Raw genomic sequence first — 12,837 nt, 5'->3', positions numbered from 1 at the left:
TCCTCTCCCTCCCCCCTCCGGCCCTCCCCCTCCTCCCCCTCCCTCCTCCCTCCCCCTCCTCCCTCCCCCCTCCTCCCCCTCTTCCTCCCTCTCTCCTCCCCCTACCTCCCCCTCCTCTCTCTCCCCCCTCCTCTCCCTCCCACCTCCTCTCCCTCCCCCCTCCAGCCCTCCCCCTCCTCCCCCTCCCTCCTTCCCTCCCTCCCTTTCTTACCCCCCCACCCCCACTGTGAACCAACTCACACGCCTGCCCCCTCGCTGCCCCCCCCCGCCCCGCGGCAGGCGTGCCGGCGTCGGTGAGCTGGTGCTGGAACGCGGGCGACGCGGTAGCGTTCGTGTCGCACCGCGGGCCGCTCTACGTGTGGACGGCGAGCGGCGCCGACGGCGGCGTCGTCATGCACAAGGAGGCGCACTCGTTCCTCTCCGACATCTGTCTCTTCCGCTGGCACCCGCGCAAGGCCGGCAAGCTCGTGTTCGGCCACACCGACGGCAGCCTCTCCATCTTCCAGCCAGGTACCCGCGGCGCTGCCCGAGCCGAATCGCGCCGCACGGAATTCACACTTCGACGTTGATTCACGTCTCGGCAATTTCGATTTTTTTAAAATGTTTTTTTGTTGCACTGGTTTCTCTTTGTTTCATTGTTCGCTTTGCTTTCGTCGTTTTTTTCTGGTGACCCAGTTCGCTCTTGCAAATGCGACTCTATCCCCGTCTCTTTGAGTCTTGGTTAAACGGAATAAACGTTCAGCTTGAGAGTGGCAGCAATAGGTCAGGATTGGTGAGGGCCGGTTACCGAGACACGAGACAGCCATTGGAGTGGTCACCTCGATTCCAGCGACCAGGGGGAAGACCGAAGTCCTCACGGTGGGGACACTGCCAGGGCAGATCTTGCAGGTCGTGCGTCTACTCCGCAGCAGCTGTGGGAGCTGTGGGAGGGTGGGATGCGTCGTCGATGAGGTGTGGGTGGTTTGCATCGACGGCTTTGGCCACGGTGACGTCTTCATCTTGAGCGATAGTTGATCAGTGACAGGTTAGGGTTGGTCAAATATTTAATGGAGATTTGTGGTTGTGATTTAGTGCTTTTTCTTTAGAACTGCTGTTGATGTTTTAGTTTGTTGTCCTTCCCCTGCACCTCCGATTTTGCACGGTTGGCTACGTACGGCGCGAAAGAAGTTCAACATACGTGACGTTGCTGCTTCAGGGCTATTTTGTTCCACCCACTCCCACCCCGTGTTGCCCCCGTGCTCGCATCTTTCCCTGCCGACCGTGATTACGCAATGTGGTCGGAATGACGTGGAAACAGTTTGTTTGGAAAATGTTTCGTGATTGATTTAACAACGTATCGCGACCTGGCAAAAATGACGACGGGATCAAGAGTACAGAACTGAGATCGGACACACGGAATTATGGGATTGCCAATTTATTAACTAAATAACTCATGGATTGGCCAATCGAGTAACTAATGTATTGACGAATAGCCTAACTCATTGAATAACTACCTAGCGAACAGATTGACCGTATAAGTGATCTATCAATTGACTGACTGTTTAAATCACTGACCTACTAACTGACCTATCGCACAACTGACTGACCAACCCGCCGGCTCACCGACTATCCGAGCGGATCGTCTAACGGTGCACGCACGTGCGTATGTGTGCACACACACGTGCGTGTGTGTGCCTGTGCGTGCGTGTGCCTGTGCGTGCGCGCGTGCGTGTGCGAGGTTGGAAGAGCCAGAAGCACGTGCTGCGCCCCGAGTCCCTGGAGGGCACAGGACGAGGAGGACCCCGTGACGGCGCTCGAGTGGGACCCCCTCTCCACCGACTACCTCCTCGCCGCCAACCTGCACAACGGCATCCGCCTGGTGGACGCCGACTCGCTCGTGTGCATCACCGCCTTCGCCCTGCCCGGCGCTGCCGCCTCCGTGCAGTGCCTCGCCTGGGTGCCCAGCGCGCCCGGCATGTTCGTCACGGGCGGTGAGTGCCGGGACCTCGCCGGGCCTTGCCGGGTGCCCCTCTCCGTCGGCCCCCGTGTGCTCTCAGTGTGTCCTCTGTGCCTCCTGCCAGACCCCGCGTGCTCTCAGTGTGTCCTCTGTGTCCCCTGTCAGGGCCCCGTGTGTTCTCAGTGTGTCCTCTGTGTCCCCTGCCAGGCCCCGTGTGTTCTCAGTGTGTCCTCTGTGCCCCCTGTCAGGGCCCCGTGTGTTCTCAGTGTGTCCTCTGTGTCCCCTGCCAGGCCCCGTGTGTTCTCAGTGTGTCCTCTGTGCCCCCTGTCAGGGCCCCGTGTGTTCTCAGTGTGTCCTCTGTGTCCCCTGTCAGACCCAGTGTGTTCTCAGTGTGTCCTCTGTGCCTCCTGCCAGACCCCGTGTGCTCTCAGTGTGTCCTCTGTGTCTCCTGCCAGGCCCCGTGTGTTCTCAGTGTGTCCTCTGTGTCTCCTGCCAGGCCCCGTGTGTTCTCAGTGTGTCCTCTGTGCCTCCTGCCAGACCCCGTGTGTTCTCAGTGTGTCCTCTGTGTCCCCTGTCAGACCCCGCGTGTTCTCAGTGTGTCCTCTGTGTCCCCTGCCAGGCCCCGTGTGTTCTCAGCGTGTCCTCTGTGTCCCCTGCCAGACCCCGTGTGCTCTCAGTGTGTCTTCTGTGTCTCCTGTCAGACCCCGTGTGCTCTCAGTGTGTCCTTTATGTCTCCATCAGACCCTGTGTGTTCTCAGTGTGTCCTCTGTGTTTTCCCTCAAGACCCGTGTGCTCTCAGTGTGTCCTCTGTATCTCCTGCCAGGCCCCGTGTGCTCTCAGTGTGTCCTCTGTGTTTTCCCTCAGGACCCATGTGCTCTTCAAAGGTGGTTAGCCTTCCCAGCGTGTCCCCTGTGCCTTGATGATTATCGATTGACTGATTACTTGATTATAATAAACCTCTAACCCCAACCCCAGGTCCCTGTAACAATGTGTGGATAGACAAGCGAATGTATCATAATCCCCTCCTGTACCCTTGTCTCCCCATGCCCCTGTGTCTCACTGTCTCTCCTATGTCCCTGTTTCTATTTCCTCTTGTCTCCCCACATCCCCCGTGTCCCTCCATGCCCCCACGTCTTCGCATCTGTATCTCCACATCTTTGTGTCTCCTTGTCTCCCCATGTCCCCATTTCTGCACATCCCCGTGTATCCATGTCTCCCCATGTCCCTGCGTGTCCGCATCCCCTCCTCGTCCCCGTGTCTCCCCCCGCATCCCCGTGTCGTCTCCACGTCCCCGTGTCATCTCTCCGCGTGTGCAGACTCCCAGGTGGGCGTGCTGCGCGTGTGGAACGTGTCGCGCACGACGCCGCTCGAGCACTTCAAGCTGAAGAAGACGGGATTCCACGCGCTGCACGTGCTCAGCTCGCCCCCGCGCCACAAACGTAACTACGCCGCCGATCGCTGTCTTTGACTTGAACGTGCGAGCTCGATCCATCCGTGTGTCTTTAACAGAGGGGCACGTTAAATTTTTGCAGTCAATTTGTGTTGCCGTTATGGTTAACCGGCCGATTTCATCAGTGGATTTGGCAAAACAAAGACGAGCGCCGCACGGATTGACCCCCTCTGCGCCGCCTGGGGCTGCCTCGTGACCTCTTGACCTTAACCCCTGACCGTGCCCCTTCCCCCACTTCTGCCCCGCCCCCCCCCCTTTCTCGCACCCGTGTTTGCCAGCGGTGCCGCGGGAGTCTCCGACGAGGGGCCAGCACACGTCGTCGACGAGCGAGGCGGTGCCGCCCCCCACGTGGTCCCAGAGCCGCGCGTTTTCCCTGCCCCCCGGCCACGCCGTTTGCTGCTTCATGGACGGAGGCGTCGGCCTCTACGACATGGGCGCCAAGAAGTGGGACTTCCTGCGCGACCTGGTGCGTGCGAGTTCGATTCCCGCTCGCCGACGGTAACGGCGTCGAATGTTTGAACCGGCCCCCCCCCCCCCCCCCCCCCGGGGCCTCCCCTATAGGTCGACCCGGTCTTGCAAACTTATACACGGTGGAGACAAAGGTGGGCCAGGTGTGGCGCCGGCAACACCACCCGCTCGTGTGCCCTGCCACCCAGGGTCACGTGGAGACGATCTTCGACTGCAAGTTCAAGCCGGACGACCCGAGCCTGCTGGCGACGGCGTCGTTCGATGGCACCGTGAAGGTGTGGGACATCAACAGCATGCGCGCCGTACACACGTCGCCCGGCAACGAGGGGGTCATCTACTCGCTCTCCTGGGCGCCCGGTACGGCCCTCCCCACGCTTGCACTCCCCTCTGACTTCTCCGGTCTCTCGCGTGACGCTTCCCCCGCCCCCGCTCACTCCCGCGAACTCTCCCCACTATTTCCTGTGAATTTTCCTGTCTCTCGCTTGATTCTTCCCTCTCCCACTCCCATGAGTCCTGCTGTCCCTCCTCCTCCTCTCTCTTTCCTGCATTCTCCAGTCTGCCCGCGTGTGTTCATGTGCGCGCGAGGATACGCCTGCATGTACGGCGTGCCTGTGTGTGTGTGCAAGCTGGCACGGTGGTGTAGCGGTTAGCGCCACGCTGCGCTATGAACCCGGCGACCCGGGTTCGATTCCCGCTCATGGCCAACACCGGTGACGATTATCTGAACCGTTCCTGGGCCTCCCCTAGGTCGAGTCGGCTTCAAATGAGTACCCGGTGCGGTGTGTAAACATCGCCACTGGGGAGACAAAGGCGGTCGGGCGTGGTGCTGGCCACCCACCCCTTCGTGTACCGTTCTGGCCATTATAGGTGCTCGCTAACAGCACTTGCCCCTACAGTCTGTTAAGGCTATACGGGGGGTCTTTGTCTCTTTGTCTTTGTGCAAGCTGGCACAGTGGGCTCCACAGGTGATTCATCTGCCCTTCATCCTTCGAGCGCTGATTGAAAACTCAGTTCTTCAGAACTGCTTTTCGTGTTCAGTTTGTTAACCTTCGCCCCCGGCTCCAATGAGCATGATTGGCTATGTACGGTGCCAAAGAAGTTCCACATACATACCTAGCCTGGCACATCAGTCAACCCATAACACCTGGGTCTGCTCCGTGACCTCCTGCCAGCAGCAAGAGCCTTCCACACTGTGACAAACTCAAAGTACACCTAGCCTGGCACAAGCACCTTGGCGAGGTCATCGCCGCTCATTGGCGAATAGCGGCTGTCATCAATGTTGGTGCGTGTACGTGCGTGTGCATGTGTCCGTGTGTGTACGTGTGTGTCCATGCACGTACCAACGTGTCCGTGCATTACGCGTGTGTGTGTGTGTACGTGCGTGCGTGTATGTGCGCTCGCCCACCCGCTCACAGCGGACCTAAACTGCATCGCTGGCGCCACGTCTCGGAACGGCGCCTTCATCTGGGACATCAAGAAGGGCAAGATCATCACGCGCTTCAACGAGGTCTCGTGCTCCGCACTCGCTTATCGCTCTCTCTCACGCTCTCTCACTCACTCACTCTCTCCCACCCTCGCTCTCTCACTCACTCTCTCGCTCTCTCACTCACTCTCTCCCACCCTCGCTCTCTCCCGCCCTGCAAACGTCGCCGCAGTTTTGTCGTCGGCAGCTGAGAATGACGACGCAACCCAATGGGGACCGCCTTAGTGAGGCTCTCCTGGGCATCATTGCCAACATAATGATCATTGTCGTCGTCAGTGTCTGTAAAACGCCACTCCTGCTTTGAAATGGAATTCGCCAAACCGTGAGGATGAATAAGGGTCATCCTCATTATTATTATAATTCAACGCTGTGATGCTTTTCAAAATATAATTATTTAATGGAGGAGGGGGCCCGGAGGGGTGGAGTGACGGTGGAGTGGTTAGCGGCGCTGTAATATGAACCCAGCGGCAGAGTCATTTCTACACCGGTTCTGCCGGCCTCTTCACCAACCCCGCACTGACTCGTGAAGTCTCAGTCAAACGACCCCCACCGGCACCGGTGTGGAGAGGCCTTCATCCAGCAGTGGATCGACAAAGGGGCGGTGCTGCCGTGGTGGTGTGCTCGCCCTTCGCCGGTCGGCTGATTCGCGCCGTCGTGTGGACCGTGGCTCAGCATCGCCCGCCCCCTTCCGCTACGGGGGGCGCTCACGCGGCCTCGTTGGCAGAGGATTCGCGGTTCGATCCCGGCGCCCGCCCCGGTTAACACCTGCGGCGCGAATCGACCATTATCGTACTTCCGTGCCGTCCGCTTCGTGCACAGTGGTGGCGTCACGGGTCCAAATTCTTCCGAATGACGCCGTGAATTACTGAATTGGGATTACACAGCGGAATCAAATCATCTCTCTCCTCCCCCCCCGCCCCCTACTGGCAGGCTAAGGCCGTGCTGGGTCGCATTGTACCTTAGCTGCCAATGTGGGTCGTTCTATTAAATGTTTGACGCGAGTTGGGATGTAAGTCGCTTATCCGCGGGGTGTACAAGCGATCTGAGACGCCCTGGAGCTGTATCGGCAACTAAACCGTTGCCGTTGTTATTCTGATAGTTGCCGTCCGCGTGTCCCCTGCCCCCCACCGTTTGCCGTTCAGCACGGCAAAAACGGCATCTTCTGCATCGCGTGGAGCCACAAGGACTCGAAGAGGATTGCCACATGCAGCGCCGATGGATACTGGTGAGCGAAGTGGAACCCACACTCTAGGTCGGATTAATATCAATAATATATATTTTTAACCTATCATGTCTTTCATGCAAAGCTGCGATGCTGTAGAAGATGACAGCGGGAAAATGAAATAACGAAAACAAATCTTGCACCTCGCAAGACACACACAGCACACCCAAACCGAGGTCAACGTGATTAGAGGGCTGGCTCCTGGCGCTCGCCCGACCCCGTTTGTCTTCTCAAAGCAAACGATGCCTCATTACTTTTCAGCGCCCCCCCCCCCCCCCCCCCAGCTACGACCAGTCCTATCCCAACCGCTCCATATCAATCCCTCTCGTTCCACTGTCATCAAAACTACACCACCGCCACTTACAATAACCCATTCATCCATTTCAAAGCGTTATCATCCTTTGCACAATTTTCAAATTGCTGTCAAAGCGCCTGGGTAAAATCTCGATAGGACAAGATGAATGCGGACTGAAATATTGGACTGGACTTTAAATTGCCGAATATGCGATCCACTCCGTGGGAGTTGCACCTGCTGTCTTGCATTGAATTTTAGGCTGAATGAGCAGCTCCATACTGGATGTGTTATAGTTTACGGAGGGGAGGGTCCTTTTCGTAAATTCATTTCCGCCCTCCCCCCACACACAGTCGCCCACGCGCAACGCCAAATGCTCCGCTGTTATTGTTCACCTTGGTTACTTGAGTTCTAGGGTTTTGAACGTGATGTCATGAATCGTAAAGCCAAATCGAAGTTAAAACGCACAAAACGATTTGAATTTCGGGATGTAACTGGTGGCAATGCACACAGTTGATGTGAGCGATGGCTTTCGTTTATAATATATATCAAAGTGTCACCGGCCATTTGTTGAGTGGTTACATGTGTGAAGAAACCCAGACGACGCGGAGAAAACCTGCGCATGCTAGGGGTCAACACTTTATCCCATACAGATGGAACAGATCGAGTCCACATGTTTCTCTACCGCATTCTGCTGGCAAGCCAGGCTACGGCACCTCCTAGATCGTGTGATCCACCAACCATCGCCTCCACGGCGCTGGATTACAGGCGTGCCCCACTACAGGCTGGATATCTTGTGAATTGTTGCGCCTGGATCATGACAATTCATCCAAGTGTAGTGGCATAGAATAAGTTGTGTAGCAGCATAGCGCCGGCTGCTGGCGGGGAAGGGGATCTGTGGCTTACAGCAGCCCTGACGTCAGCAGGCCACGTGATACACCAGAGGGGATATCTGGGGGAAAGGTCACAGATGGGGCACGTGGGGGAATCCCGGGAAGCCGCTGGTAGGTTCTAGAGAGGGGCGTGGCCGGGGCGGAGCGAGGCCACGCTGGGAGCATAAAAGGGGGCCCTGAGTGAGAGCTCGGGGCTGTCGTATGGAGTGGGATCCCCGTCGTGCTGTTGAAGATCGTCACCATCGTCGCTGTCGTCTCAACTCCATCGTCGCTGTCGTCTTCACTCGACATTGCGCTGCTAGACGGTAGTTTGCTGTCTCGGTTCAGCGCCGTCAGTGTTAGACGGCTAGGGTTGTGTATAGGCTAGCAACTCACGTAGAGTTGTGTATAAGCGAGCGACAGAAGAGTGTGTACCAGCGTAGGCTGTGTGTTGTACCCAGGATGCTCGTTAAATAAAAGAAGTGCCTCCAACTATTAACATCTCCGAGACAGTCACTACATAAGCACAAGGAGTTGGAATCTTTACATGCCAAGTTACCATGTCTCTCTTACAATTAACATCTTCCATCATCTGCTGGGGTACACATATACATTCTATTCTTCAAATGAACAACGAAACATTTTAGATTATTAGATTAAAAAAATAATTACGCGGTATTTTTGCACGGAACGAGCTGTTGTTAGTGAATGTTTGTTTTACAAATTTGCCAAATTATTTTTGTTGTTGCTGTTGCTGCTGCTGCTGAATCAAATGGCGTCCCCCTCCCACCCCGCCCAGCATCATCCGCACGGTGGACGGGAAGGTTCTGCACCGCTACCGCCACCCGGCCGCCGTCTTCGGCTGCGACTGGAGCCAGAACAACAAGTGAGATGGAGGGAAGCCGCTTCGCCAAAGGCCCTGGTGATGGGGGGGGGGGGGCGAGGAGATGCGACGAGTGAAATGTGGAAAGCATGCGACTTAAACTGTAAAATAAACTATTTTTATTTTACCAGGTAAGGCTCCCACTGAGCTACGTAGCTCTTTTTCAGAAGTGACCAGGCCACAAATGACAGCTCAGCGAAGTGGCTCATCGCGTGGAAATTTATAGCAGCCAAATACTCAAAATGCATGTTCATTCTAAACGCGGAGGGAAAAACCGGAGGAGTCGGAGAAAAATCCACGCGACCACGAGGAGAACGTGCAAACTCTACATATACAGGCATGGGGGGTCGGGATCGAACCCACGACCTCCTGCATACCCGGAGAGGGAGTTAACATCTCGCCACCGCGGCGTCCCAACTTATGAAGAAACACATTTGAAAACTGGAAGGGCCTCGGTCTATGCCACAGAGAGTGGATGGTTGCCGTGTTCTCCGGATTATAAGACGCTCCGTAGAGTAAGATGGCACCCCAAACTTGTGGCCAGCGTCGATATAGTTACACAAATGTGGTCACTCACACCCACCGATCGGATTATAAGATGATATTTGGCGTGTTGGGCAGAGTTATACAAATCTTAAACATTTGTATCTTTAAGATTTGCATATCTGAAACAGAATAATTAAAGCTTGGAATGTCTTCGGCCTGTGAGAATTAGTTGGGCCTAGGCCCACGTTCACAAGATGACATCTGTGTTGTTTTGGAGGGGGCAGCGGGAGGGGTTGGGGCTGCATCTTCCCGGCAGTGGCTCTAAACGCTCGCTCGCTCGGTCGCTCCGCAGGGACATGATCGCGACGGGCTGCGAGGACCGCAGCGTGCGCGTCTACTACCTGGCCACGAGCTCCGAGCAGCCGCTCAAGGTGTTCACGGGCCACACGGCCAAGGTGTTCCACGTGCGCTGGTCGCCGCTGCGAGAGGGCATCCTGTGCAGCGGCTCCGACGACGGGTGAGTGAAGCCGTCCCCCCAATGTCCCCAGTTTGGCCGGGACGGTTCTCATCGTGGCCTCCCGAACTCGCGTGTGTGTTGTGTGTGCACGTGGACACACGCGCACGCATGCACGAGCGTTAACACCCGCGAATTGCCCCGCGTGTGTGTGTGTGTGCAGCACGGTGCGCATCTGGGACTACACGCAGGACGCGTGCATCAGCGTGCTGGCGGGGCACCAGGCGCCTGTGCGAGGCCTCATGTGGAGCCCCGAGGTGCCGTACCTGCTGGCGTCGGGCAGCTGGGACTACTCGATCCGCGTGTGGGACACGCGCGACAGCACCTGCCTCGACACCGTGGCCGACCACGGCGCCGATGTCTACGGTGAGGGGATCGGCGCTGTCATAAACCGCTACCACCACTGCCGTGATCATCGCCGTCATAACACCGGTGACGATTGTCTGAATTGATGCCGGGCCTTCCCAAGGTTGACTGGTGCGGTGTGTAAAATCATCGCCATTAGGGATACAAAGGCGGCCGGGCTTTGTGGTGGCCAACCACCCCCTCGTGTGCCGTGCCGGCCTTCATAGGTGCTCGCTAACAGTACTCGCCCCAACAAACAGCCTGTTCAAGCTATAGGGGGGGATCTTTGTCTTTGCGTTTTAGTTCACACGTGTTTGTGTCCATGTGGATGCAGGCCTCACGTGCCACCCGAGCCGGCCGTTCACCATGGCCTCGTGCTCGCGCGACTCCACCGTGCGCCTCTGGTCACTGGCACCGCTTGTGTCGCCGCTCATGATCAGCATCCTTGCCGAGAGGCCCTGGGACGAGATCATCGGCAACACCGGTGAGTGTGCCCCCCCCCCCCCTCTAGTGATGTGTGTGTGTGTGTCAGCCCCTCTAGCCATCTATGTGTGTGTTCCACCCTCTTCGCATTCCTGCCACCCCCTCTAGTCTTGTGTGTGCCTACCCCTCACGTCCGTTGTGTGTTTGTGTCCCGGCCCCATCAGTCGTGTTGCTTGCCCCTGTGTTCACGTGCTGCTCCACCCCCTCTAGGCTCGTGCGCCACCCCCTCTCGCTATGCGTGTGCCACTGTCCGCTCAAGCCACGTGTGTGATGCCGCACCCTCTAGTTATTTGCGCATGTGCCACCCTTCCAGCCACGTGCGTGCCGCCCCCTTCTGACATTTTAATGCTTGCCCCCCTTAACGCGGCCATCCTCGCTATAAGTCAGAGGTCGCAACCGGGTACCCGATACCCGTACCCTACCCGATACCCGGCTATCCGTACCCGGCCAGGTACGGGTACCCGTTTGCGACCCTGGTGCGGCCGGGTACGGGTAGGCCGTGAGTCACAGGTGAGTAACCGTTTGTCACTCATTTCGGGTAGGGTACGGGTACGGGTAGGGAACGGGTACCTTTACCCGGCCGGGTACGGGTACTCATTTGCGACCCTGGTGCGGCCAGGTACGGGTAAGGAATCAAAACCCGTTTGCGACCTCTGCTATAAGTGCCGCCTCCTTCAACCCCCGAGTGCCGCCACCCCCCTCCTCCCTCCATGAGCGCTGCGCCCAGCTGTGCTGAGTGCTGCTCCCCCCGGGGGCACGGGCGCTGTCCGTGCGCCCACCGCTGACCGCTGCTGATGTCCCTGTGCCGCTTCGCCGTGCTGCTCCCCAGAGCGGGTGATGTCCCCCGGCGCCCCCCCGCTGCTGTGCGGCAAAGCCTCCAAGGACATCAGGCAGGAGGTGGAGAAGCTGGGGGGTGACGCGCACGCCAAGAAGCTGCGCTGGTTCTCCGAGTTCTTCTCCGTGAGTTGCCCCCACGGCACCGGCGTGTGTCTGTGTGTCTGTGTGTGTCCGTCCTGTGGGGAGCGGTCGTGTAGTGGTTAGGACGCTCGCGCTACGAACCCGGCGACCCGAGTTTGATTCCCGCTCATGGCCAACACCGGTGATGAATATCTAAATTGGTCCTGAGCCTCCCCTAGGTCGACTCGGCCTCAAATGAGTAACTGGTGCAATGTGTATTGCCACTGGGGAGACAAAGGCGGACAGGTGTAGTTCTGGCCACCCCCACTTCCTCGTGTGCCATGCCGGCCTTCATAGGTGCTCGCTTACAGCACTTTCCCCAACAATCTATAAGGCTATATTCGGATAATTTTTGTTGTTTTGGTAAATATCTGTGGGTACCCATGCATACCCGCACCTGTTTGTGTGTACCTATCCACGTGTACCTGTGTGTACCTTTGCATACCTACCTGTCCACGCATACCAGCTCGTACCTACCCGTGGGCATTAGCATGGCCCAGCGCCGTCCGCTTAACAGTGGACGTTGAAAGATCCCCAGACGGAATTCGCAGAAGTTGGCGCTGTCACGTGCCGGCGTCAGGTCCCACATTCGCCAAATCCGAAGGTCACACAACCGCAGATTATCATCGCCCCGCCACGGGCAGACCAGCACTCGTCTGCCTCTTTCTTTCTCTCTCTCTCTCTCTCTCGAGCCTGTCGCCCCGGTTCAACGAAGCGCGCCCGACACCCGGACGGGAACGTTGTTGTTGTTGTGCGCGCTGCGACGCAGCCGCCGGGCGGCAGCAGGAACCTCTGGGACCTGGTGGCCGTGCTCCGTGGCCAGGATGACGGCACGCTGCCCCCCGACTACGCCAAGGGCATCATGCACATGCGGCACCTCGTCAAGTACAAGACGGTACCCTCGTCGCCACCCCCTCCGCTTCGTGTCGCTTGCCCCCCCCCCCCGCTCCCCTACCCCCCTGCCCCCCCCGCCCCCCCCCCCCCGCCGCCCCCTCCTCGTGTGACCGAACCGCGCCACGGCTACGTTGGGCCGGGCTGGTCTCGGGAATAAACCCACGACGTAATTTACAATTCGAGCACGCGACGTTTTCGCTGGTGATTGCAACCACCAGCTTTGTCCGGCGATTTGCCGGGATTGCGAAGAAGTCTTCACGTTTATATTTACGCGATCTAACCCAAAACACAAAAAGTTTATCACGGATAGCGTTGGTCGCGAAAGCAGACTTCGCGTTAACCTGCGCTCGGGAGTCAGCCAGGTCATTGTTTTTTAAGCGCACTGCGCAAGCCGAAAGAATGGAGGAGGAATCCGATGAGCTATTAAGCTCTTTCATTTCACAGATGTGCGGGAGGGACGGATCAGAAAGTTACAACAACAAACACTACAACAAACACACGATAGGTGTGAAAAGTATAGGTAAGCGTGTCACGATAAATAAATGAATGCGA

The 12,837-nt window shown here is 57.5% G+C and overlaps 1 protein-coding gene across 1 annotated transcript in view; it reads left to right on the top strand.

Annotated features, from left to right (window-relative positions):
* The window catches only part of WDR17 (WD repeat domain 17), a 33,848-nt gene that overhangs the window by 7,775 nt on the left and 13,236 nt on the right, over positions 1-12,837 (top strand). Inside the window, 14 exon segments of the mRNA XM_061563905.1 lie at positions 280-510; positions 1,718-1,767; positions 1,769-1,970; positions 3,253-3,375; positions 3,665-3,852; positions 4,043-4,211; positions 5,270-5,361; positions 6,480-6,562; positions 8,523-8,609; positions 9,445-9,609; positions 9,770-9,972; positions 10,286-10,435; positions 11,264-11,394; positions 12,161-12,286. Of these exon segments, the coding sequence (XP_061419889.1) occupies positions 280-510; positions 1,718-1,767; positions 1,769-1,970; positions 3,253-3,375; positions 3,665-3,852; positions 4,043-4,211; positions 5,270-5,361; positions 6,480-6,562; positions 8,523-8,609; positions 9,445-9,609; positions 9,770-9,972; positions 10,286-10,435; positions 11,264-11,394; positions 12,161-12,286 (2,000 nt within the window).

The sequence above is a fragment of the Lethenteron reissneri genome, chromosome 32 (assembly GCF_015708825.2).
Source record: "Lethenteron reissneri isolate LAM-NWPU_2019-01 chromosome 32, ASM1570882v1, whole genome shotgun sequence".
NCBI classification, from domain to species: Eukaryota; Metazoa; Chordata; class Hyperoartia; order Petromyzontiformes; family Petromyzontidae; genus Lethenteron; species Lethenteron reissneri.
This window is presented reverse-complemented; position numbering and strand designations above follow the sequence as displayed.